Raw genomic sequence first — 24600 nt, forward strand, 5'->3', positions numbered from 1 at the left:
AGTCTGCAAGGTTGGGGGGCACATTGTCTCGGTCAGGTAGCTCAAGGCCGGTGGTCTCGGGCAGAAACAGAGTGGTCCATCAACCGGCTGGAAACTCGGGCCATTCGGGTGGCGCTCCAGGCCTTGACGTCGGTGGTTCGCCACAAGGCAGTCCGAGTGCTCTGTGACAATGCCATGGCAGTAGCATATGTCAACCGTCAAGGGGGGACGAAGAGCCTTGGCGGCGCAGTTGAACTCATCTTCAGGCTCTCTTGGCAGCGCATGTGGCCGGGGTAGGTCACATAGATGCAGATTATCTCAGCAGGCACACTCTAGATCCCAGAGAGTGGTCTTTTCTTCGGTCAGTGTTCCAGTGAGTTGTGTCGGTCTGGGGACTTTCGGTGATCTTAGGGCAACGGCTCGCTATGCGCAAGTTCAGAGATTTTTTTTTTTTCAGTCGCTGAAGAGACCCTTGAGCGGAGGGAATCGACGCTCTTCTGTTGCCTTGGCCTCGGGAGTGACTGTATGTGTTTCCTCCGTGGCTGTTAGTCGGTCGAGTAATATAGCGCATCGAACATCACTTCGGTCGGGTGATTCTGGTAGCTCCGGATTGGCAGCGTCGACCATGGTACGGAGACCTGGTGCGGTTGGCAGGGGCGGCGGCCCTGCCTTTGTTGGGATCAGTTCTGTGTCAAGGCCCGATAATCATGCCGGATCCGGCTCGGTTTTCGCTTATGGCTTGGCTCTTGAGCGGCACAAGTTGAAGAAGAAGGGGCTTTCGTCCAGTGGCTTTGCTACGATGTTGAGTTGCCGTAGACGATCCACTTCCTTGGCGTATGTCCGGGTTTGGAGAATCTTTGAGCACTGGTGTGAAGACCATCGAGTTCGGCCGTTTCGCTCTTCGGTGGCGGAAGTTTTTTGGAATTTTTGCACGATGGTGTTGATAGGGGTCTGGCCTTGTCTACACTGAAGGTTCAGGTGGCAGCTTTGTCATGTTTTCGTGGGAAGCTTCAGTGAAAGTCCTTCGCGTCTGTGCCTGAGGTAGTGCGCCTCAGTGACGGATGGTGCCTCCGTGGGATTTGAAGCTAGTTTTGGATGCTTTGAACAGGCCTCCGTTTGTGCCGCTGGTATCGGCATCTTGTAAGGATTTATCTTTAAAGACGGTCTTGTTGGTGGCGATTACTTCAGCACGGAGTGTTTCAGAGCTTCAGGCTTTGTCTTGTAGGGAACCATTTTTGTCCTTTCTGAGGGAAAGGTTTCGTTGCGGACGGTGCTTTCCTTTTTTGCCCAAGGTGGTTTCCGAGTTCCATGTTAATCAGGTCATCTCTCTGCCAGTGTTGGGTGATATGGCTGGAGATTCGGAGCAGCGTGGTATTGCCAAGCTGGATGTCAGGAGAGTTTTGAGTTGTTATCTCTCTGGAACTCAGGACTTCAGAGCCTCTGACCGTTTGTTCGTTCTTCAGGGTGGCCCAAAGAAGGGTGCAGCGGCTCCTAAGGTGACCATAGCACGGTGGTTGAAGGAGGCGGTTGCATCTGCTTACTTGGTGAAGGGTCCTGTGGTGCCTAGGGGCTAGTCTGCTCATTCCACTAGGGGAATGGCAGCCTCGTGGGCGGAGAATAGTATGATTTCTCTGTTAGATATTTGTCGGGCTGCGGTTTGGTTTTCGTTGCATTCCTTTGTGAAGCATTATAGGATTCCTGTGCATGCAAAGGACGAGGTGCACTTTGGGGCAGCAGTTTTGACCTCTGGCCTTAGTAGGTCCCTCCCGTAAGTTAGTTACTGCTCTGGTACGTCCCACGCGTCTTGACCGGTCTGGAGGGTCGCTGAGGAAGGTGAAATTAGATCTTACCTGCTAATTTTCTTTCCTCTAGACCCTCCAGACCGGTCAAGAGCCCGCCCTGTCTGTATTGGAGGCCAGGAGGTGTGTTTGTTGGATAATTCTTGGCTGCTGTAGATTGTTGTTTCTCTAATTGCAGACTGTTTATTTCTGTTTTGTGATAGGAGTCCGGGACTGGTGGGGCTCTTCTTTGATAGTCCACCTGTAGAAGCCCAACTGTTTTATCAAAGGCAAAGGAACATGTTTCTGTAAGAGCAAGCGGAAGATGTTTCTTGTTTTTGCAGTTTACTGTGACCACGTACAGGGTTGCTAGTTGTTGTTAGTGTTTTTTGTTTCTCTGCTTTGTCAGGGTTATACTGGCTAGTGGAGGTTCTGCACAGGTTATATATACAGGCTTCAAAAGCTTAGTGTTTTCTCAGTCTCCCTCTGCTGGTAGGAGGACATAACCCACGCGTCTTGACCGGTCTGGAGGGTCTAGAGGAAAGAAAATTAGCAGGTAAGATCTAATTTCACCTTACCTCAGAGGAGGGCGGGACTTAATGCGGGGAGAGCCTATTACCTCAGAGGAGGGCGGGACTTAATGCGGAAAGGCCGGCCCGACGATGTGCAGGAGATTTGTAGCAGGGCAGACACGAGGCGCTGCCTGCTACTCGGCGCTTCTCAATTTTTTTACTGAAGAGCAATCGATCGTCGGGGGGGGGTGGGAGCGGCGGGCGGGGCGACCCCAGGCGCGCAGCGCGGGGCCCCCTTGAGCGCGGGGCCCTATGCGGCCGCCTCGGTCGCCTTGCCCTAAGACCGGCCCTGTAGGTATTACATCTATTTGTTGTGCCCAAAATGGAGGGATCTTTTCATCCAGTCTTGGACCTCAAGAGCGTCAACAGGGCTGTAAGGGTATCATCCTTTTGATTGAAAACTCTAAGGTCCGTCATTGTGGCAGTTCACAAAAGAGAGTTCCTGAGGCATATTTGCACATTCCCATTCATCCAGACCACCACAGGTTTCTTGCCTTTTGCAATTTTGGAGGCCCTTCCCTTCGGCTTGGCTACGGCACCAAGGACGCCAAGATAATGGTGATGGTGGCGGCATTTCTCAGGAATGAAGAAGTGTTGGTACACCCTTATCTGAATGACTGGCTAATTTGAGTTCCATATCATCATGCTGATCAATCCATAGACTGGTGGGTTGTGTCCATCTACCACTACCAGCAGGTGGAGATAGAGAGCAATCCTTTTGCCTCCCTATATGTGGTCATGTGCTGCCGGAAATTCCTCAGTATGTTCTCTATCTCAGCAGGTGGTGGTCACACACAGCAGCAGCTCTGGCTAGGTCTCCAAGCCTAATCCTTAGGTTTTGTTGAGTACCTGGGGTTGAGGGCTCTTCTTGAGCAAGTGCAAACCTGGTGGTGCCAGGTCCTTCCTTTTCTCCCCCCCTCCCGCTGGCTCCGTTAAAAAAAAAAAAAAAAAATTTGAACGTCCTTTAAGGGCGTTTATTGCAGTTGCTCACTGGGACACCAGTTCGTTACAGCTTGGAGCGAGAAGCAGGTAATTTTTACCTTTTGTAGCGGGCAGGGGGTTCCCCGTTCGGCCTCCACGTGGCTTATGGTGTCGGAGGGCGAGGGCGCGAAGAATCGCTCCCCGGACAGCGTGTGCGCGGGGGTTTTAAAGCCTGAATCGCCTTTTTTGGGCGTCAGTTTGGAGTCCGGTCAGTGTCCCGGTTCTTCCTCCGGTGCGGCGGTTTTTCCCGCCATAAACGCCCATCCCCTGCTGCTCGCCCCCCCCCCGCCCCCCATTTTGGCCGGCCACTCTGCTCGGACGGCTTCTTCTTGGGCCGCCCTCGAGGTGGGAGACGTTAATGCTATGGTCGCCCTTGATTCGGGCAACGGCAAGAAAGCGGCAAAAGTTAAGCGCCGTTTTTCCCGCGCGGCTCCTCGGAGTTTCGCGCCAGACGCCATTTTGGATGCGCAGCATGTTTCTCCCCTGCTCTTGCGAGCGCCGGTTGAGGGTGCGTCTAGGGCCTTGGCCCAGGCTGCAGAAGTGCACAGTCTGGGAGGTTTCTCCCCTGAGTTCATTTTGCTGCTGCATCAGGCTTTTCTTATGCAAAACGCTGCCCCTGCTCCCCTGTCCGATAAAGGGGTTGAGGCCTCCGGAAGCAAACGCCCTCGGGTGGATTTCCAGGCCCTAGAGGAATCTGTCTCCTCTGATGTAGATGAGGGCAGCGTATCTGAGTTCTCCCAACGGTCCTTTGGGGATTCCTTGGAGGAGACGGATTCCCGCTCGGATGGAGCGGATGACCGCTCTGCAGCGCGGATCTTTTGCTCAGAGGATTTGCCCAATCTGTTAGTGCAGGCCATGAGCATCTTGAAGATTTCCTCTCCGGAGGACGTCTCTCCCTCAGCCTCTGCTGGCTCTGCCATTATGCTGGGGACGAAGCGCCCGCCTAGAGCCTTCCACGTGCATGAAGCCATGCACACCTTGATTTCGGCTCAATGGGATGTCCCAGAAGCGAGCCTTAAAGTGGCTAGGGCTATGTCCCGCCTCTATCCTCTGCCTGAAGGTGAACGGGAGGCCTTTCTTTGGCCTACCGTGGATTCTTTAATCACTGCGGTGACTAAGAAAACGGCGTTGCCGGTGGAAGGTGGCACGGCCCTAAAGGACGCCCAGGACAGAAGATTGGAGGCAGCTTTAAAGTCGTCCTTCGAGGCGGCTGCTTTAAGGTTGCAGGCCTCAGTTTGCGGCTCCTATGTGGCCAGGGCGTGCCTGACGATTGTGCAGCAGGCTTCCCCCTCGGATACTTCCTTGAGGGCTGATTGGCTGGCCCTGGAATCGGGCTTGGCCTACTTGGCAGACTTGCTGTATGATGTCTTGAGAGCCTCGGCTAAAGGCATGGCTCAGACAGTCTCTGCACGGCGCTGGCTTTGGCTGAAGCATTGGTCTGCGGACCACGCCTCTAAGTCTCGCCTGGCTAAGTTGCCTTTTAAAGGCAAGCTGCTCTTTGGGGTCGAGCTGGACAAAATCGTGACCGATCTCGGCACGTCTAAGGGCAAGAGGTTACCGGAGGTCAGGGCTCGGGCCAGTGGTGCCCACCCCGGTTCCTCCAAAGGACGGTTTCAGGAAGCCCGTTGGTATCGCCCGGGCAAGTCTGGCTCCTCTGCCTCCTCTTCCTTCTCTTCCTTCAAAAGGAACTTCTCCCCCAAGCAGCATTCCTTTCGCAGAGACCGCCGTCCCGGAGGTGCGTCCTCCGGTCCTCCCCCAGGGTCTCGTACCCAATGACAGGGCCCTGGTCCATGGCCCAGAGCAGATTGGGGAATGTCTATCCTCGTTTCTGGGCGAGTGGACCAGGGTAACTTCAGACGCTTGGGTGCTGGAAGTCATCAGAGACGGCTACAAGCTAGTGTTCTGCCGACCCTTAAGAGACGGGTTTGTGCACTCTCCCTGCAAGTCTCCGGTCAGACTGTGGCAGTGCAGCAGTCTTTGGACAATCTGATCCGCCTGGGTGCGGTCGTTCCGGTGCCAGAAGATCAGCTTGGCAAGGGACGTTACTCCATTTACTTTGTGGTACCAAAGAAAGGAGGTTCTGTACGGCCTATCCTCGACCTCAAAGGGGTCAATCGGGCCTAGAAAGTTCGGCACTTCCGAATGGAGACTCTCCGCTCTGTTATAGCGGCAGTGAGGGCAGGGGAGTTCCTGGCATCCTTGGACATCAAGGAAGCTTACTTGCATATTCCCATCTGGCCTCCTCATCAACGCTTTCTGCGTTTTGCAGTCCTGAGCCGACACTTCCAGTTCAGAGCCCTCCCGTTCGGGTTGGCTACTGCTCCGCGGACCTTCTCCAAAGTAATGGTGGTCATCGTGGCCTTCCTGAGGAAGGAAGGAGTACAAGTCCATCCTTATCTGGACGACTGGTTGATCCGAGCCCCCTCTTATGCAGAGTGCGGCAGAGCTTCAGACCGGGTGATTGCTCTTTTGAGCTCCCTGGGATGGATCATCAACTGGGAGAAAAGCCAGCTGCGCCCGACTCAGTCCCTGGAGTATCTGGGAGTTCGTTTCGACACCCAAGTGGGCAGAGTGTTCCTGCCAGACAATCGGATTGTCAAGCTTCAGGCTCAGGTGGACCAGTTCCTAGTAGCATCTCCGCTTCGGGCTTGGGACTATGTGCAGCTGTTGGACTCTTTGATGGCCATGATGGAAGTAGTGCCCTAGGCCAGAGCCCATATGAGACCTCTACAGCACTCTCTGCTGCAGCGATGGACTCCAGTGTCGGAGGATTACGCTGTGCGCCTTCCCTTGGATCCAGCGGTGCACAAGGTGCTGAGCTGGTGGCTGAGGCCAGACAAGCTGTCCGCAGGAATGCCTCTTTTGACCCCGGAGTGGGTTGTCGTCACGACGGACGCCTCTTTGACGGGCTGGGGAGCCCACTGCTTGGGAAGGACAGCGCAGGGGCTCTGGTCTCCTGCAGAGGCAAAGTGGTCTATCAACCTCCTGGAACTCAGAGCCATTCGGTTGGCGCTTTTGGAGTTTCTCCCGGTACTGGCGGCGAAGCCGGTACGGGTCCTGTTGGACAATGCCACGGCTGTGGCCTATGTCAATCGCCAGGGAGGTACCAAGGGTGCCCCTCTAGCCAAGGAGGCCATGAATCTATGGCAGTGGGCGGAAGCGAACCTGGAACAGCTGTTGGCGGCCCACATTGCGGGAGTCATGAATGTCAAGGCGGACTTTCTCAGTCGCCATACTTTGGATCCCGGAGAGTGGCAGCTATCTGCTCAGGCGTTCTTGGACATCACGAAGCGCTGGGGCCAGCCGAGCCTAGATCTGATGGCATCATCGGCCAATTGCCAAGTGCCGTGCTTTTTCAGCAGAGGACGGGACCCTCGATCTCTGGGAGTAGATGCTCTTCTCCAACAGTGGCCGACACAGGAGCTCCTCTATGTGTTCCCGCCCTGGCCCATGTTGGGCAGGGTGCTAGGCCGGGTGGCAAAGCATCCGGGCCGGGTAATCCTGGTGGATTCGGACTGGCCCAGACATCCCTGGTATGCGGACTTGATCAGGCTCTCAGTGGACGGCCCTCTGCGGCTGCCAGCGGAGCGGGGCCTGTTGCATCAGGGTCCCGTGGTGATGGAAGATCCCTCCCCCTTTGGTCTTACGGCCTGGCTATTGAGCGGCAGCGTCTGAGGAAGAAGGGCTTCTCAGACAAGGTCATCGCCACTATGCTGAGAGTGAGGAAGTGCTCTACTTCTACTGCTTACGCCAGGGTTTGGCGTACCTTTGCATCGTGGTGTGAGGCAGGCTCTCTTTCTCCCTTCACTGCTCCAATTTCTTCAGTGTTGGCGTTCCTGCAAGAAGGTCTGGAGAAAGGCCTGTCGCTCAGATCCCTTAAAGTCCAGGTTGCGGCTCTGGCTTGCTTCAGGGGTCGCCTGAAGGGTGCTTCCCTGGCCTCGCAGCCTGATGTGGTGCGCATTCTCAAGGGAGTTAATCACCTACGCCCTCCTCTGCGCTCGGTGGTGCCTGCGTGGAATCTCAATCTAGTGCTGAGAGCCTTGCAGAAGCCGCCTTTTGAGCCCTTGTCGAGGGCATCTCTGAAAGACCTGACGTTGAAAGCAGTCTTTTTGGTGGCTATCACTTCAGCCAGACGAGTTTCCGAGCTCCAGGCGCTATCATGTCGGGAGCCCTTCCTGCAGTTCACTGAGGCAGGAGTGTCTATTCGCACGGTGCCTTCCTTCCTGCCCAAGATTGTTTCTCGTTTCCATGTGAATCAGCAGCTCTGCCTACCCTCCTTTCGTAGGGAGGACTACCCAGAGGAGTACTCTGCTCTCAAATTTCTGGATGTGAGACGAGTCATCATCAGATACTTGGAAGTGACCAATGATTTCCGGAAGTCGGATCATCTGTTTGTGCTGTTCGCAGGTCCTCGTAAGGGTCTGCAGGCATCTAAGCCTACAGTGGCACGATGGGTCAAGGAAACCATTGCAGCGGCTTATGTGGCCGCGGGGAAGATGCCGCCTATCCAGCTGAAGGCTCACTTCACTAGAGCACAGGCGGCCTCGATGGCAGAGGCCGGGTCCGTGTCCTTGGAAGAGATTTGTAAGGCGGCAACTTGGGCATCGGCTCATACCTTCTCCAGGCATTACCGCTTGACTGTGGCTGCTCGGGCGGAGGCCCGGTTTGGAGCTTCAGTGTTGCGGTCAGGGATTTCTGGGTGAGTACTGCTTCGGTACATCCCACCAGTCTATGGATTGATCAGCATGATGATATGGAAAGTAAAATTATGTATCATACCTGATAATTGTCTTTCCATTAATCATAGCTGATCAATCCCTAGCCCCTCCCAGATATCTGTACTGTTTATATTCTGGTTGCATTTCAGGTTCAAGTTTAGTCTTCTGTTCCTGTTCAGGAGGATCTTCATGTTCAAGTTTTTTTTTCGATTGAATTCTTCTGGAGTTGAGACGATTTTGTGTTACAGTGAGCTGCTGCATTCCTCTCCCCTCCGTTTTACGGGGCTGGATTGAGATCTAAATTCTGCCGGCGCTCCCTCCCGCTTCGTGCGGCAGTAGGGCAGCCTTATATCCCTCCCGCTTCGGCGGTGTTAGGGTCAGCCAGCTCCTCCCGCGGTTGCGGTCGCAGGATAAGCCAGATCCCCCTGCATCGGCGGGTGTGGTGGCCCTCCCCCGCTCCGCGGGGATGAGCTGGACAGATTCCCCTCCCCCGTTTCGGCGGTGGTGAGCTGGGCAGAGTGTCCCTTTGTGGGTGTAATTCTCTAAGTGCTGAGTCCTGCGGATGGAGCTTTGATATCGACATACTGAGGAGTTTCCGGCAGCACATGACCACATATAGTCCCAGATGATCAAAAGCCCTGCGCTGTTCCAAACAGCGCCCTAAAAATAGCGCTGGGACAACGCAGGGCTTTTCTGCATTGATGATCAAAGATAATGCATGCAAATCTAAGCAGCGCTATTATCTTTGATCACCATGTTTAAAGTGCGGGAGAATTGTGCCGAGCATGCGCTCAGCACAATCCTCCCGCACTTGTTTGACAGGTCTGGGCTGTCAAAAGCCCAAACCTGTCAAACAGCCTGTCCCGAGGCCCGAACAACAAGGCCCCCCCCCCCCCCCAAACCCCCAGAAGTCATGGCCGCTGCCGGCCAAACCCTCTCCCACCCTCCTACCCAGTGACGGGGGGGTGGGGTGGGGGCTGGAGGATCGGTGGGTCTCCAGCCCCCGAAACCCCCAGAAATCGTTGCTCCATCGACGGGGGTGGGGGTGGGGGCTGGAGGTCCAGTGGACCTCCAGCCCACCCCAAATCCTCCCCCCAGCGTCCTTAAATTCCCTGGTGGTCCGTGGTGGCGTGACGCCCCTCTACCTTGTGTTGGAGGAGGGACGCAGCCTGCCTGCCTCCCTCCTCTTCCAGTCAGTCGACGGCCAAAATGGCGGCGCCCAGCACCACCCACTGCATCCTGGGATGCACTGGGCGGGGCTACAGACCATGTAAGGGAGCGATTCCCTTACATGGTCTGTAGCCCCGCCCACTGCATCCCAGGATGCAGTGGGCGGTGCTGGGCGCCGCCATTTTGGGCGTCGACTGACTGGAAGAGGAGGGAGGCAGGCAGGCTGCGTCCCTCCTCCAACACAAGGTAGGGGGGCCGGGACGGGGACAGGGTGTTTTAGAGAGGAGAAACAGTATCACCCAGTGAGAGTCAATGAATCTCAGAGAAATAGGTTCTTCCAGAGGGAGAAGTCCTTTCAAGGAAGCCACAGAGGTGGCTGAGAGTCCAGGGCAGGACCCCTGGGACACTCCAGCCCCCCCCCCCTGTCGATGGAGCAACGATTTCTGGGGGTTTCGGGGGCTAGAGACCCACCGGACCTCCAGCCCCCCGTTCGCGTTTGCCTTGGGGGGGGGAAGGGGGCCTGCCAGCATGCAACTGCATGCTGGACAGGGCTCACCATTCCTCCCCAATGATCCGCAAAATCTAACACCAGCTCGGAGATGGCGTTGATTTTGCTGCGGCCAGCGACCCAATCTTTGGCGCGCTGGTCGCTGATCATTGGGGATGAATGCGTTAAGTGCCAATTAGCATGCATTTGCAAGCTAATTGCGCTAGAAGCCCTGTTTAGCATGCATTTGCATGCTACTTGCGCAGAGAGCCTTCGAGTGCGCTGTTTCAGGCGCTCGAGGGCTCTGATCATGGGTCGGTTGCAAACTCTGGCGCTAGTATGGCGTTAACAGCCTCTAGCGCCAGTTTGCTTTTGATCATGAGGGCCATAGGGAGGCAAAAGGATTGCTCTCTATCTCCACCTGCTGGTAGATGCATACAACCCACCAGTCTATGGATTGATCAGCTATGATTAATGGAAAGAAAATTATCAGGTATGATACATAATTTTACCTTAAGCTCTTTGAAGAGAGTAAGAGGGTCACAAATCAGGTACTAAATGTGATTTATCACCTGATAGAGGTGGACCAAGATGTAGGAGTAGCCTAGTGGTTAGTGCAGCGGACTTTGATCCTGAGGAACTGGGTTTGATTCCCATTGCAGCTCCTTGTGACTTTGGGCAAGTCACTTAACCAGGGGTGTGCTGGTAAATTGTTAACAGGGGCTCTCTCTTGCCAGCAAAGTAAAAGAGAATTCAGGAGGGGCCCAAACCCACATTTTGGGATCCATTTGTTAAAGTAGCCATGGAGAACCGGCTCCCAAAATTCTTAAAAACTTAACAAACGGCTCTCGAGAGCCTGTGAGAGCCTGCTCCAGCACACCACTGCACTTAACCCTCCATTGCCCCAGGTACAAATAAGTACCTGTATAAACTATGTAGACTGCTTTGAATGTAGTTGTGAAAAACACAGAAAGGCGATATATCAAGTCCCATTCCCTTTCCCTTTCCTTGCACAGGGATACTGTCACCACTACTATCACTTGGAGCCGTTGCTAAACTGAAAGGCAGGGCACAAATCTGATAATGCTGTCTTAAAATGGCAAAACAAAGGTACCCCTGATGAGCCTGTTGAATGGAAATATTCTGATATGCTTCTGTCAAATCTAGTGAAGTCAGAAATTCTCCATGTATGACCACCACAACAATCAGCTGCAGGGTTTCTATGTGAAACCTGGGAACCTTTAGGACCCTGTTGAAATCTAGGATAGGATGAAAAGTACCCTTCTTTTTGAGGACTAAGAAATAGATTGAATATCTTCCTGTATTGCAACCCTCGTTTAGCATGGGCATCAGCCTCTGCAGCATATCTCTTACCATCCCTGTTCTTTATCCAAGAGTAGCAGACACACCAGGAAAACATCCAGCAGCTGTGTGAACTTCAGGACATACCCTTCTTGAATAAATCTCTAGGACCCACTTGTCCTCTGTGATCTAGGCCTACCTCTGGTTAAACCTCTTTACTGTAATTGTCCTCTGATTGCTACTGGACAGTGGGCCTCTACACCTTCATTGTGTACCTCTGGAGTGTCCCAGGGGTCCTACCCTGGACTCTCAGCCACCTCTGTGGCTTCCTTGAAAGGACTTCTCCCTCTGGAAGAACCTATTTCTCTGAGATTCATTGACTCTCACTGGGTGATACTGTTTCTCCTCTCTAAAACACCCTGTGGCATTCTTGGCCAGATCTGCTTATCTTCAAGCAATAGAGCGACCTTGGACTTGCCCATGCTCTTAATCTGCTTATCCAGGTTCTCTCTGAACAGTAACATTGTGAAAAGAAAGTTTACTGAGCTTGCTCTTTTGAAGTCACATCCTCTGACCAACTGTTCAACCACAGACACACACTGCTACCAGAAGCACCATCTCTTTTACCATTGACACCACTATGTCAGCCTGTGGGAACCTAAGATTCTCTTTATTCTCGAAAGGCACCATTGACCAGCTGAGCTTAAACCTCACATCTGGGATGTCCCACTTGGCTAAAATGTGTCTGGCTCTATGGATAGGAGAAGACCAGGCAGGTTTTCTAATGCCTTTCAACAGAGGATCCACCTTTTTGAGTCCATTCACTCTGACCCTTCTTCAAGAGGTTAGATCACCTGCGAGATAAAACCGTGTAGCTCATCCCTATGGAAGATCCAGACCTGGAAGGGGGAGGGGCAATTCTTCCTATCTAGCCTTAACCTCTCTTCTAGTGTCCCTAGGTTGTCTAAGGACCCCCCCCCCCCCCCCCCCCCCCCCCCCCCCCCCCCCCAGACACTGCCTCAAAATCTTCCTCTCACTTGAGGTGCTACCCTTTGGGGGCTCCCTTTGCTATCTCGGGGTTTCTCCTGCTCCTGTGGTAGTCTGACCCCTGACTCCCTGAGGCTTTGATACATCACTAAAATAAATTACAGATGGAAGCCTACCCCTCTGGGATGATTTCACCTTTGCTGCCTTGCTTTTCTCCAGAGAGCAGCTCCACTGCAATGCCAGCCATATCCAAGATGGTGGCGGTTTCCACCAAAATCGGATCTGCCATCACTTCCACACTTGGGCCTCTGCCGAACCATCTGGAATCTGACACAAGGCCTTGATGTTAGCCGCCACAGCTCTGATTCAGTGCTGCATAGCAAAAATCTTGCAGCTACTCCCAGAGACCTCAATACCACGTTAACTGCATGCATAGCAACACAGCTGTTTGTCTGACTGTGCCGTAAGGGATCCTGGAGGCTCAAGAAACCAACAATTGTGGAGCTGCTAAATGTCTTCTCCCAGCCCGCCCCACCCACCCCCTCCCGCTGCAAATGGTAGCTAGCAGAGAGCAAGCAGACTGCAAGTAAGAAGACTGTTGTCAGTTAAGGAGCCAATTCATCTGACACCTGAACGGCTGTCTTTTTATCTGCTCCTTGTTTAGTCCTTTCCAAGCACTCAAGTCTCCCTCCACCCTGAATTAGGAGAGGGGAAGAGAATGGCTGCTGTGGTGTAACATTCCCAAGACAAAAACTGGGCTGCACTGATCCTTTGCCTTCAGGACATTGTCCCTTCAATCTAAATTTTATTATTCAATAGTTTTTATTAAAGAAGATGCATTTAACATTGTAATTGAGTATTGTATACAATCCTCTTTATCACACCGCTTGTTAACAATAACCAATTCTAACATCAACAAATTACTTTTATTATTGTTCTTTCCCCGTTCCTCCCTTCCCCCCCTCCCTCTCATTCTTCTCCTCCTTGTATGGTTGCACATTTCAGTCATCTCTTTATTGATTATATATTTGCAACGTATTCATTATTAAACTGCGGGCTCTACCCCCAAGCGATTGAATATAAGGTTCCCATATTACCCAAAACTCCTTTTTCTTTTTGGCAGTACCTCTCGCATCTCTGGCCTCCCAAGTAACGAGCATCTGTACCTTCAATCTCAATTTAAAAAAAAATCTTTTTGACTAGGCAATCTGGAATTCCAAAAAGGAAGAGCCTCTAGTCCCCTCCCCCTCTAAGAATTCCCTTGTTATCCAACCTACCTTCACCAAATCAGGATTGCATTGGACACATGCCTGCCATCTGCTGGAGACAGAGAAATAGTGGCTAGCTCTGGTTTGCACAGGATAATTATAAGATCACTTTAAAACCAGTAGATTTTAGTTTCCATATGTTGGTAGGATGTGTAAACCCACATGTCTAAATTGGCCTGGAGGATTGCTAAGGTTGTTTGCTTTTCATTTTATTATTATTTACTTCAGAGTACCCACATCCCTTTATTGTAATTGACTGGTGGTTTTAGTTTTAGATCAGTTTCACTTTAGAGAATACTCCCAATAGTTAGGGCTTTCTATTGTACTGCTACTGCTGAAGGATAAGATGTTTCATGCACTTAAACACGATTCTTTTTCTCACAGGAGTACAGAAGGAGAGTTTACGGGTGTTGGGAAGAAAGGACAAGGATGTGTCCAGATGGCTCGTATTCTGCAGTATCTTGAGTGTCCTCAGTAGGTCCTTTAAGAATACATTTACTTTAATGTAGTATTCTGAGTAGGCTCCTGAGTACCCTGTTCTCTCTGTCCTCCCTCCCTCAATTGAGGCTAAGGGTTTCTTATTAATTTGTTCCTCCTCTCCCCACAGATATTTGAGGAAATCATTTTTCCCAAAGCACCAAGATCTTCAGTTTGCAGGTAAAGGTACTTCTGATTTCGATTCCCCTAATCATTTATTAACAGAATTGATGGGTGTGGGAGAGAAAAAAAAAAAGACAAACATCAACCTTTGTGTTAGTAAACAGAAGGACATACCCCTTACTCTGTGAGTAGTGGTTGGGGAGAGGTGCAGGGGGTAATAAACGCAGTTCATCTTTTAATCTCCTTTGTGTGCTGTTCCTGTCAGGAGCTAAGGTGAGGGCAGATCTTCTAAAGATAAGATATGTTAGTGGAATTAAATTAATACACCTCTATAATTATCTTCCCAAGCTTTGATTGGTTTTCCTGTTCCCCTCATCTTGATTTTTCTGTTTGTTCAGTATTACATGTTTGTATATTTTTTAGTGTAACCTTAGATTTCAAAGGTTTAAAAGATTGTCTCAAGTCATAAAACGTTTGTGAACATTCTGATGAGAAATGTCTATTACAGTCATTCATTTTGAAATCCATTTGTTTGTTTATTTATTTGTACCCCACATTTTCCCACCTATTTGCAGGCTTAATGTGGTTTACAGTAGCTACCTCCGGTGGTGAAACAAATTAGAGTGATGTTATAGTCAGATAAATATATTACAGACACAATAGGGAATCATAGAGAAGAGGAGTTATATAGAGTACATTATAAGTTTTTGTTTCTTTGTGTAGCTGGGTTAAGGCATTTAAGTTTGGTCAGTAGGGTATGCCTTTTCGAACAAGTTGGTCTTTAGTGATTTCCGGAAGTTGAGGTGGTCGTACGTTGTCTTTACGGCAGTGCATTCCAGAGTTGTGTGCTTATATAGGAGAAGCTGGATCCATAAATTGATTTGTACTTAAGTCCTTTGCAGCTAGGGTGGTGAAGATTTAAGTATGTTCATGATGAACTGGTTGAGTTTCTGGTTGGCAGGTCTCTGAGATCATACATATATTCCGGGGTGTCACCATAGATAATCTTGTGGACCAGGGTGCAGATTCTGAACGTAATACGTTCTTTGATTTTGAGCCAATGTAGTTTTTCTCAAAGGGGTTTGTTGAAACCTTTTGTCTATATGCAGATGAAGTGTCTGTAAAATAATGGCCGTGTGGTTATCTTTCAGGCCTCCTGAATCCCCTGGACAGTCCTCACCACATGCGGATAGATGAGGAGTCAGAATATAGAGAGGGGGTAGTGCTAGATCGCCCTAGCAAACCTGGAAAAGGATCCTTTGTGAACTGTGGTCTGAGGAAGGTGGGTTTGTGATCCCTCTTCTGCCTAGTGCAGAGGGAAAGATAAAAGGCATCCTTCTGAGACAACCAGCCTTTACTTCAACACATTCTCTTGTTCTGCTACCTACATCTTACTTCATCTTCTTTGAAAATATTACTTTCATATCAGACACTCATTTATTTTCTTCATTTCTGAATGGCTTCTCTAGCACTAGCTTGGATCAATTAATGCCATAAAAATGTCTTTAAACAACTGGTCCCAAAAAAGCATTAAATACAAATGATAAAAATTTATATATATAAAAGGCACCTCCAACGTTCCAATGAAGCCTCAAGCCGGAAACTTGAGGCGCCCGAGATATCCGGTTTGGCCTGCAGTCAGTGTAGCTCCGCCCTCGCGTCAAAACGCGATGACGTAGCGGGCGGGGAACGCACAACGCACGAGTTCCACAGATTCAGTGACAGCAGCGGGGAGTCCCACACATTCAGTGACAGCAGCGGGGACAGCGCTGCGAACTTTAATCACAAACTCACAACCAAGTGACTGAGGGACGGAGGGAGGGAGGGAGTGGGGGGTGTGGAACTCGGAAGGGAGGGACGGAGGGAGGGAAGATGATGGCCGGGAAATTACCTTGCTAGCGCCCGTTTCATTTTTTTCCGAAACGGGCATTTCTTACTAGTGTGCAATAAAGTTGTACAAACACCATATTATATAAATCATAAAAACCAAACACACCAACAGTGAATACCTACATCAGAAATAACTACTGCATATCAAAGCGTAATGGATAATAATATAATGATACTTTTTCTAGATTCCTACATAGCCTCTTTACCAAACCGATCTAGGATTCCTGGTGCAGCACTGCCGACAAAGCCAATTCACTCTCAGTGAGCTTCGTTGGCATTGCTGTGCGGGAATCACTAGTGCAGTTTAAGAGGCCCTAAATTCCATAATCTCTCCCTGGGCAGAATTGTGAGTACAGGATGTCTGTGTGCACAGCCCCTTTCTCCTGCTGGTAAAAATGTCCTGGCTTTTGTGATCTGCTTGGGAGCTAGAAGGTGTGCTTGTCAGTGTTTTGTATGGTGGCTGAAATTTTTTTTATTTTGTCATAGGAGGTGCAGATAGACAGACAATTGCAGCCTGGCCTCAGAGTTACGGTACATCTGGACAGGAATCAGAAGCCAGGTACAGTCATACACTTCAGCTTCAGCAGCCATAGCTGATTTGGCTTAGGAAAGGTTTGCTGCCTGACACCTTCAGCTCTGGGGCAGCCTCGAACTGAGACCTCCCTGTGTCCTGCCTCTTTGTGTACCACTGTAACATTTCCTTTTCAGAGAGCAGAGTATGGAAGGGAGTTGTCGTGTCTCCTCATTCTCCACGAACAGTGGCTGGGCTGTTCTGGGGTTACAGAGTCCGCCTTGCTTCATGTTTAAGTAAGTATACATAAGCAAAAGAGAGCAGTTATATTATTGTATACCCTGTGACACTGGATGTTTCTTAATAGATTTCTTTAACACACAACAAAAATAGAAAACTCGAGTTGGAGTAATTTTTACATTGTATTGAATAATAAAGTGCATGTAATAAACGGATTATAAATATTCCATCTCGTCATGCTTAAAAACATTTCATTGTCATTCCTCCAGTCAATTCCAGACTTGTGGGTTATGCAGTCCTAACAGCAGGTGGAGGCTGAGAAACACTGACTTGTGACATCATTCCATAATTGTCCTGTTCAGCCCTCTGCTAGCTTGTTTTTTTCTCAGTCTCCAGCAGGTGATGGGATGTGCTATCCTGTGCAGCCCGCTCTGGCTGTAGTAGGTTGAAGCTCTGTGGTGTTAGGAGCTGGGATGGCTGCAGCCATCCATTTGAGCCCTGAGATATTAGACCTGTGTCCCTCCCCCCCATGCCCCTTGGTTTGCAGTGGGGTTGGTGGATTTTGCCTCCCCTCTCCCCACACATACTTTTGGGAGAAGGCCCTTGAATGCCCACTACTGGGGGACCAGTTGGTGACAGAGGGGCTCCTGGTCCAGGGGCCATTGACATTTTAGACTATAGATCAGTTTTCATAAGGTCTGGCTCTTGAAAGGGCCAGGTTCTTGGAGAGAGGTTATTTCTCCTGAGTTATTTGGAACCCTTTTGCACTGTAGGAAGAAGTCAACATCTCTGGTTTGTGTTAGGATTTGATGCATCTCTGAGGCATGATGTAGAGACAGGAAGTTTAATTTGCTCAAGGCATCCATATTGGAGATTTTGGAATTCCTGTAGAATGGCTTGGATAAAGGTCTGGCCTTAGCATCCTTCCCTCCCTTCACCTCTCCCCTGTTTCCTGTGGGACTTTTCTTTTCCAGCACAACAACCTTTAAAAAAAAAAAAAAAAAAAAGGAAAAAGGCTTGCTGGAGAGCTTGGGACAGAGTATCAGTCCTGAGCCTTTCTCATCTGTGGTAAGACTTGTGGAGACTGTGAGTTTGGAGGAGCAGCCAGCAGTGGTAGGTCTGACTAAAGTTTGACTCAGAACCACTTGTAGGACTGAAAGTTCTACATGGTGCAGGGGAAGGGATCCTGACTCACCACTTGGGATACATTGTACTGTGCTGGTGACAGGGTGAATGGCGACTCTTGCAGAGGCAGTTAAGTGGTGTTCTCGCTGTGGGACCTGCTAAATGACATTGAGGCATTGCATGCAAACCGGGAATTCTGGGGCCGTGGAAGAAACAGTTGGCAGCGGCACATCTTCAGATTCAGCGCAGCATTCGAATACGCTGGGGTCTTTGGTCTCTCTGGCAAGGCCCGGTGCACAGTTTGATGTGGGAGAGCCGGGAACAGGTGCCATTTTGTTGGGACCGATTTGACAGTGAGGAGCAACCTCTGGCTGATCATGCACTGAGCATAGCCACTATTTTACAGGCTCAGGGTCTGACAGAGCATTCAGCTACATCGGGATCTTAGTTTTCTCCGGAGTTCATATTGTTCTTACACCAGGCTTATTTACCGAAGCAGGGACAGTCAGAGTTGCTTCAAGGTGCTTCAGTTTCTCATCCTGCTGCCCATCCGGCTCCTAAGAGATCTTGTTTAGACATCCAGGAATGGGCAGGTTAGGGTGCAGATTAGGGTATCTCTGCTTCTCCCTCCTTATCTGATGTGGCTACAGTCTACTCAGAGGAGACATCGTTGAAGGAGCTATTAGAGGAGGGAGAGCTCCCTCCTGATGAGGGGGATGATCCAAAAGTTCTGAGGTGGTTTCATAAAGAAGAGCTTATTGCTCTTTATTTCTGAGGCACTGGTGGCGCTTTCCATTGAGGAGCCTTCTGCTTTGGTGTTGGGAGTCCATCTTCGTCAATCAAGAGGAGGTTTAGAGGCCCTTCTAAGGCCTTCCTGGCATGGTTCTCTGTGCAGTCCAAACGCAGCCTTTTGGAGCTTCTGGGCCCTCTCTGAGACACCCTTGCACCTGTAACAGCAGCCTGATACATAGACAAAATAAACTCTGGGGAAAACTGACTGTTCCGGGGGAGGGGGTCCCCCCCACTGTGGTTCTCACCACACTCTGGGCCCGGCCCTTCTCCCCCAATGCTGCATGAGCTGTTGTGGCTTGGCTGTTGCGGAGCAAACTGTCTGCAACCACCACCAGACACATCAGCCCCACAGTGGCTCCCGGATCAGCAGTGTCACAATTTTCCTTCTCCATGGTGCCTGCAGATATTCTTCCCTCCTCCTTTCCTACAAAGTCAGCAACCATGGGGAGGTTGGAGGCAAGCTGATTCCACTGGACCCAAGGCAGAAGCCCTCTTTCACTTTATTTTTCTTGTTGTTTGACCTGGCCAGGCACTAAAATTTTTGTTCCTACAAACGAGGAAGAGAGAAGCCATGATGCAAGTACCCAGCTCCGTCAACTTGGCAGTGGGGAGGAACTTGGACAACTGAATCTGACACCCCAAGGCAAGGAATGAGCTGCACTGACCCTATCCTTCTACACACATGCTTCCAAATCACCACCAAGGACTTTTTTTTTTTTTGTGCTACCAGCCTACTCCAAAAGGAACTAAAGACCCCTGACCCACCTGAACCAGATCTAGGCTGCACAGGGTCATGCACATATACCATCTGCTGGAGACTAAGAAATATTGGCTGAACAGGGGTCTTATAGGTTTACTTTGAAGTTGATCAGAACATAAGAATAGTCATACTGGGTCAGACCAATGGTCCAACAAGCTCAGTATTCTGTTTTCAACAGTGGCCATTCTAGGACATTAGTACCGGGAGAAACCCATCTAGTAGCATCATTCCATGCTACCAGTCTCAGGGCAAGCAGTGGCTTCCCCATGTCTGTCTCAATATAAGTTCCTCCAGGAACTTGTCCAAACCATTTTTAAACCCAGATATGTTAACTGCTGTTACTTTATCCTCCGCAAAGAGTTCCAGAGCTTTAACTATTCCTTGATTGAAAAAATATTTCCTCCTATTTGTTTTAAAATTATTTACATGTAACTTCCTTGAGTGCCCCTTGGTCTCTGTACTTTTTGAAAGAGTGAAAAAGATTAAATAAATAAACTTGAAACTTGAAATAAAATATTGATTCACTTCTACTCTTTCTGTACCACTCAGGATTTTGTAGACTTCAATCATATCTCCTCTGGGCTTCGCTTCCTTTCTTCTCTATGGGCACCATCGCTCTTCTCTTTCCTTCCCCTCTATAGGCAGCATCTCATCCCATTCCTTCCGTTCCTCTCCATTGGCACAATCTCATTTCCCCTCCCCCTTGGGAGCTCCTGCAGCCTTTTCTCTCCATCTGCTCTGCATTCCCCCCTAACCCCCCCCCCCCCCCACACACACACACACATACATACAAACACCACAGACAGCCTTTTCTTTCCTTTCCTACCATCCTGTGACTCTTTCAGATGCTTCCTCCCTCCTGCATGTATTTTTCTCTCCTACTGCTGTCCCCCCCCCCCCCCCCCTCCCCAATGCTCCTGCAGCTTGTTTTTTTCCTGCCTGCCACACACTGCAGCCTTTTCTCTGCTGTCACCATGCTCTCTGGCATTTCATCCCACCTCACCCTGCTGCACGTGGCCCTCCAAACTTACTTTGTACACATGGCATTAACCACACGCTGCTCCGCTCCTCTCTGTAACCAGAGCCCTCCCTCTTTAGCGTCCGACTCCTGCAGCAGGAAACGGGAAGTTTTATCAGAGAAGTTGGGATACTAGAGAGGGAGGGCTCCGGTTACAGAGAGGTGTGGAGCATCATGTGTTTAATGCCACTGTGTTTACAAGGCAAGTTCGGAGGATGGTGGACGGGCGGGATGAGATGCCAGAGAGCGGGATTGCAGGAGAGAAAAGGCTGCCGGTGCATGGCGGCGGGTAGGGGAGAACAAGCTGCAGGAGCACCAGGGAGGGAGGGGGGGCAGTAGTAGGAGAGAGCAGCATGATGCGATTAATCACGTTAGAATTATTAGCGCAAGTTAAAAATGTTAACATGTTAATAGCATTAAAACGTGTTAAATGAACAGCCCTAGCCAGGACTGGTCTAGAGTGACACTAAAGAATTTGAATGTTTCTTGTTGGTGTAAAAATTTGCCTTTTCTTGTCAAAGAGTTTTTCCCTTTTGTCTGTGGATATTGGTTCCCAAGTTAGAGAGGGGAGTCCTTGTTTCTGCTTGCTACATAAGAACTGTCTGGCAGAAGGCTGCACAGGATACTTAGGAATGATGTCAAAAATCAGTGCTTCTCAGTCTCCACCTGCTGGTAGGACTGCATAACATAAGTCTATAATGGTTTGGAGGGATTCAAGGAAATAAAATTAGCAGGTGAGATCCAATTTCAGTTTTCCACTTCCTCCAAATTTTTACATATTACTACAGCTCCTGTGAGCATATCCCACTTTATCTTAAGGGATTATATTTAAAATACTTGTTAAGCTAGTGCTCACTCAGTGGAGTGCTCATCTCCTTCCACTTATAACAAGAAGAAATTAACATAACAACTTACCAGGGAGGCACTGGAAAGATTTGACTTGTTAGTTGAAATCAGTATAAACTGGCCTTGTACAAAGCCATGGCATGTCATTACAAAGGGAAGTTTTCTGGCAGTCCAATTATTTATCATTCCCAGGTGCAGTTTTTGCAGAGTGCCCCTTTAAGGATGGCTATGACCTGTCCATTGGTACTTCGGAGAGGGGCTCCAGTGTGGACACTCTGTCACTTCCTTCATTCAGGTAACGGGAATGTGATTATTAATTTGTATGTTTCTACACTTAAGTTCTTTTGGAGTTACGTACTTAACTCATATACTACATTTACTTGGTCACTGTAAGTTGTGACTTTACAAATTGTTATACAGCATGAATTTGTCAGATCCCATTCTATGGTGCTAATTTTCAAAGCACTTAGACTTACAAAGTTCCTTAGGTTACTGTGGAACTTTGTAAGTCTAAGTGCTTTGAAAATACTTCTCTGTACTGTGTCATTTGTGATATATATTTTTTTATTTAGCTCACACCTTTCAGTAGTAGCTCAAGGCAAATCACATTCAATAAAGCAGGTATTTTCCTGTCCCTGGAGGGCTTATAGTCTAAGCTGTATCTCGGGTAATGCAAGGTTGTGACTTGCCCCAGGTCAGAAGGAGTGACAGTTGGATTTGAGCCTGTCTTCCTTGGTTTTCAGTTTGTTATGCTAACCATCAGGCTACTCCACTCCAACATAGCTTCAATATAGCTTTTCCCAGAGGTCTCTTAGACCTGCTGAAGAGTGACAATAGAGCAATCACAAGATTGTTAATGGGAAGAGCTTATGGTGGTACTCTTGTAAAGACTTTGAGAGCATTCCATTGTGTACAATGGGCAGAGAGTTCTCTAACATGAGCTCTGACTATTACAACTTTGTTCCTTTGGTAGTAAGATATTGATGCTGCAGGTGTTCATGGGCACAATAACCTGTTACTGGAGAAACTGATTTTTGTTTTATTTTTCTAGACATGCTTTGATTGTGTTTGGAGGCCTCCAGGGGTTAGAAGTGAGTGTGGACAGTGACCAGAGTCTTGAGGTCACTGATCCCAGTGTTCTATTTAATATGTACCTGAATACATGTCCCAGACAGGGCAGCCGGACCATCAGAACTGAGGTATGTTCTCCACACCATATGCAGCAGTGTATTGAAAAGGTTTGGGCACTGTCTGTGGGGCTGGCAAAGATTTGTTGGTATATGGGTGTTCCAGGTTTGCTTATCTCTGTTTATAGGAATAAGGGCTCATGAAAGGCAGTACGAGCAGGCAAACAAAAAACCTAGTTTCTGTGTATCAATAGCAGGAACACTTACATCCAAAGTTGCAGCGAACATACAGCAACTTTGGATGTAAGCGTTCCTGCTATTGATACACACAAACTAGGATTTTTGTCTTCAGAACCTGTAGAGCAAGCCATATGTTTAAATTGCACAGGGACTCCTGAAGCAGACCTCTGTGGTCGCAACACGATTCATGTCGAGTCCATTGTACTTTGAATAAAGTTTCTGATGTGAACTCTTTGAGTCTGTTGGACATTTTCTGCATCATCTTTGGTGTCACCTTCACTGTGTTTGCCTGCTCGTACTGACCTGTGTGAAGGTCTTTTGTTCTTTTGAGCTTGTCGATTCCTCATGAAAAGCAGGACAGTCTGGGGTAATGCAACACTTACCATTGAAGCTGGATGAGGCCGAGAGACGAATGGGATGGGTAGAGGTGAGTAGTTAGTATAAGCCTAACTATATGTACATTGTTTTTGCAGTAATTCTTACTGACAGACCTGGATTATAATTTTCCTAATTACAATTTTTGGTTTGTTTCTAGGAGGCAATTCTGATTTCTCTGTCGGTACTGAGACCCAAGATCAATGCAGCTTTTGGAAATCCCTGTGAAAGCTGAAGGAACTGCCAGCAGATGCTGTGTGGAACATTACTATAGTGCCGACCCTTTATCTTGGGTTATAGGGACACTGCTATGAATCATAAGAGCTGGCAAAATTTGTTGAAAATTCTGTAGTTTCTCTATAAAACTGGAGGTTGGGGGTGGAGGCAGGCCCACTTCTGAAGGTGCACAAGCTCATCCAGTTCAAGTCTGGAAAGCTTTAGCAATCATTGTCCTTAAGAAGCCACATATACACTCAACAGTTGTACTGTGTACAACTGTCTGTACCAAGCATTGGGTAGATGGGGATTTTGTAAAATAACCAATTTACTATAATAGCTCTGTGGATAACATACTAACATCTATCAGTGTGGATATAAGAACATTTGGACACTTTGATTTTTGACATTTGTACTGGTTAGTAAAATAAATAATACCAGCTTTTGAACATTTTTTATTAATTTAAAGTAGAACTTGTGCTCCTATGTCCATTCTCTGTTCCTTCTCAGTTAGCCGAAGCTTTGCATCTGCTTCAGTGCAAACAGAAAAAAGGAATTTTAGATAGAAAACACAGTGCTGGAAGTAATGTACACCTGTGATTAATGCCATGATTAATGTTCTTCCACTAGAGTACAACAGCATAAGGAAAAATTATTCTTACCTGCTAATTATCTTTCCTTGAGTTCTACCAGACCAGCCCAAAAGCTATGGGTTATGCACATCAACCAGTGGATGGAGACAGAAAAATGTCCAGAGTACTTTTTTGTTTTGTTACATTTGTACCCCGCGCTTTCCCACTCATGGCAGGCTTACATGGGGCAATGGAGGGTTAAGTGACTTGACCAGAGTCACAAGGAGCTGCCTGTGCCTGAAGTGGGAATCAAACTCAGTTCCATTAAGGGCACCGTGCAATGTTTGTGCTTCAATATTTTGAATAACCAAGCAATAATATGGTGTAAACATTCCTTAAGTAAGAAAAAGAGAGTTGAATCCTTCTCTCAAATCTGTTGTTCTCCAACTGCTGAATTCTCAGTAACGAAATAGAACATTGAAAGATAAGAAACACAATCATCAATAACAATATCCAGAAAAAGAGAATGTCTGGAATGGGCCGGACAGGACTCAAGGAAAAAAATTATTAGCTAAGAATTTTTCTTTCCTTATCCCTATCAAAGCAGTCTCGGATTAGAAAATCATCCCTTATGATGGGGAGAGATTCTGCAACACTTGCCCTTAGTACCTCTGCCCCAAATGTGGCTTCATCTCAAACTGCCACATCTAGGCTATATGTCTAGCAAAGATTCATTTGATGTGTGAGAAGCGCAGGACTGAGCACTACAAGAAGTATAGTCTGAGCTAAAGGAAGCTGAATTTCTTCCTGCTTATTCAATGCTGAGACCATCAGTTCTGTGCGCAAAGGAGGATCACCCCAGCATACACTACACTACCTCGCTGCTCCTTCGTGGCTGCGTCAGCGAGAGCAGCACTTTGCTGTTTCTGCTGAAGCTCCCTTGTGAAACCACCACAGCCTAACAGAGCTGCAAATTAAAAAAAAAAAAATGTTGGTGCAGCAAGGGAAAAGTCAGTTTTCAAATCTCACTGGCATGACAGACCGCT

General features: G+C 48.8%; 1 protein-coding gene across 1 annotated transcript in view; it reads left to right on the forward strand.

Moving 5' to 3' along the window:
* The window catches only part of SPOUT1 (SPOUT domain containing methyltransferase 1), a 47166-nt gene extending 23393 nt beyond the window's left edge, over positions 1-23773 (forward strand). Inside the window, exons 5-12 of the mRNA XM_030207896.1 lie at positions 13627-13716; positions 13850-13899; positions 14994-15124; positions 16219-16291; positions 16441-16539; positions 21217-21319; positions 22076-22223; positions 22927-23773. Coding sequence (XP_030063756.1) covers positions 13627-13716; positions 13850-13899; positions 14994-15124; positions 16219-16291; positions 16441-16539; positions 21217-21319; positions 22076-22223; positions 22927-23001 — 769 coding nt within the window. The 3' untranslated portion in view covers positions 23002-23773. The remainder of the gene's footprint in view (positions 1-13626; positions 13717-13849; positions 13900-14993; positions 15125-16218; positions 16292-16440; positions 16540-21216; positions 21320-22075; positions 22224-22926) is intronic.
* Positions 23774-24600: the final 827 nt, after the last annotated feature.

The sequence above is a fragment of the Microcaecilia unicolor genome, chromosome 6 (genome assembly GCF_901765095.1).
Source record: "Microcaecilia unicolor chromosome 6, aMicUni1.1, whole genome shotgun sequence".
In the NCBI taxonomy this organism is placed as follows: Eukaryota; Metazoa; Chordata; class Amphibia; order Gymnophiona; family Siphonopidae; genus Microcaecilia; species Microcaecilia unicolor.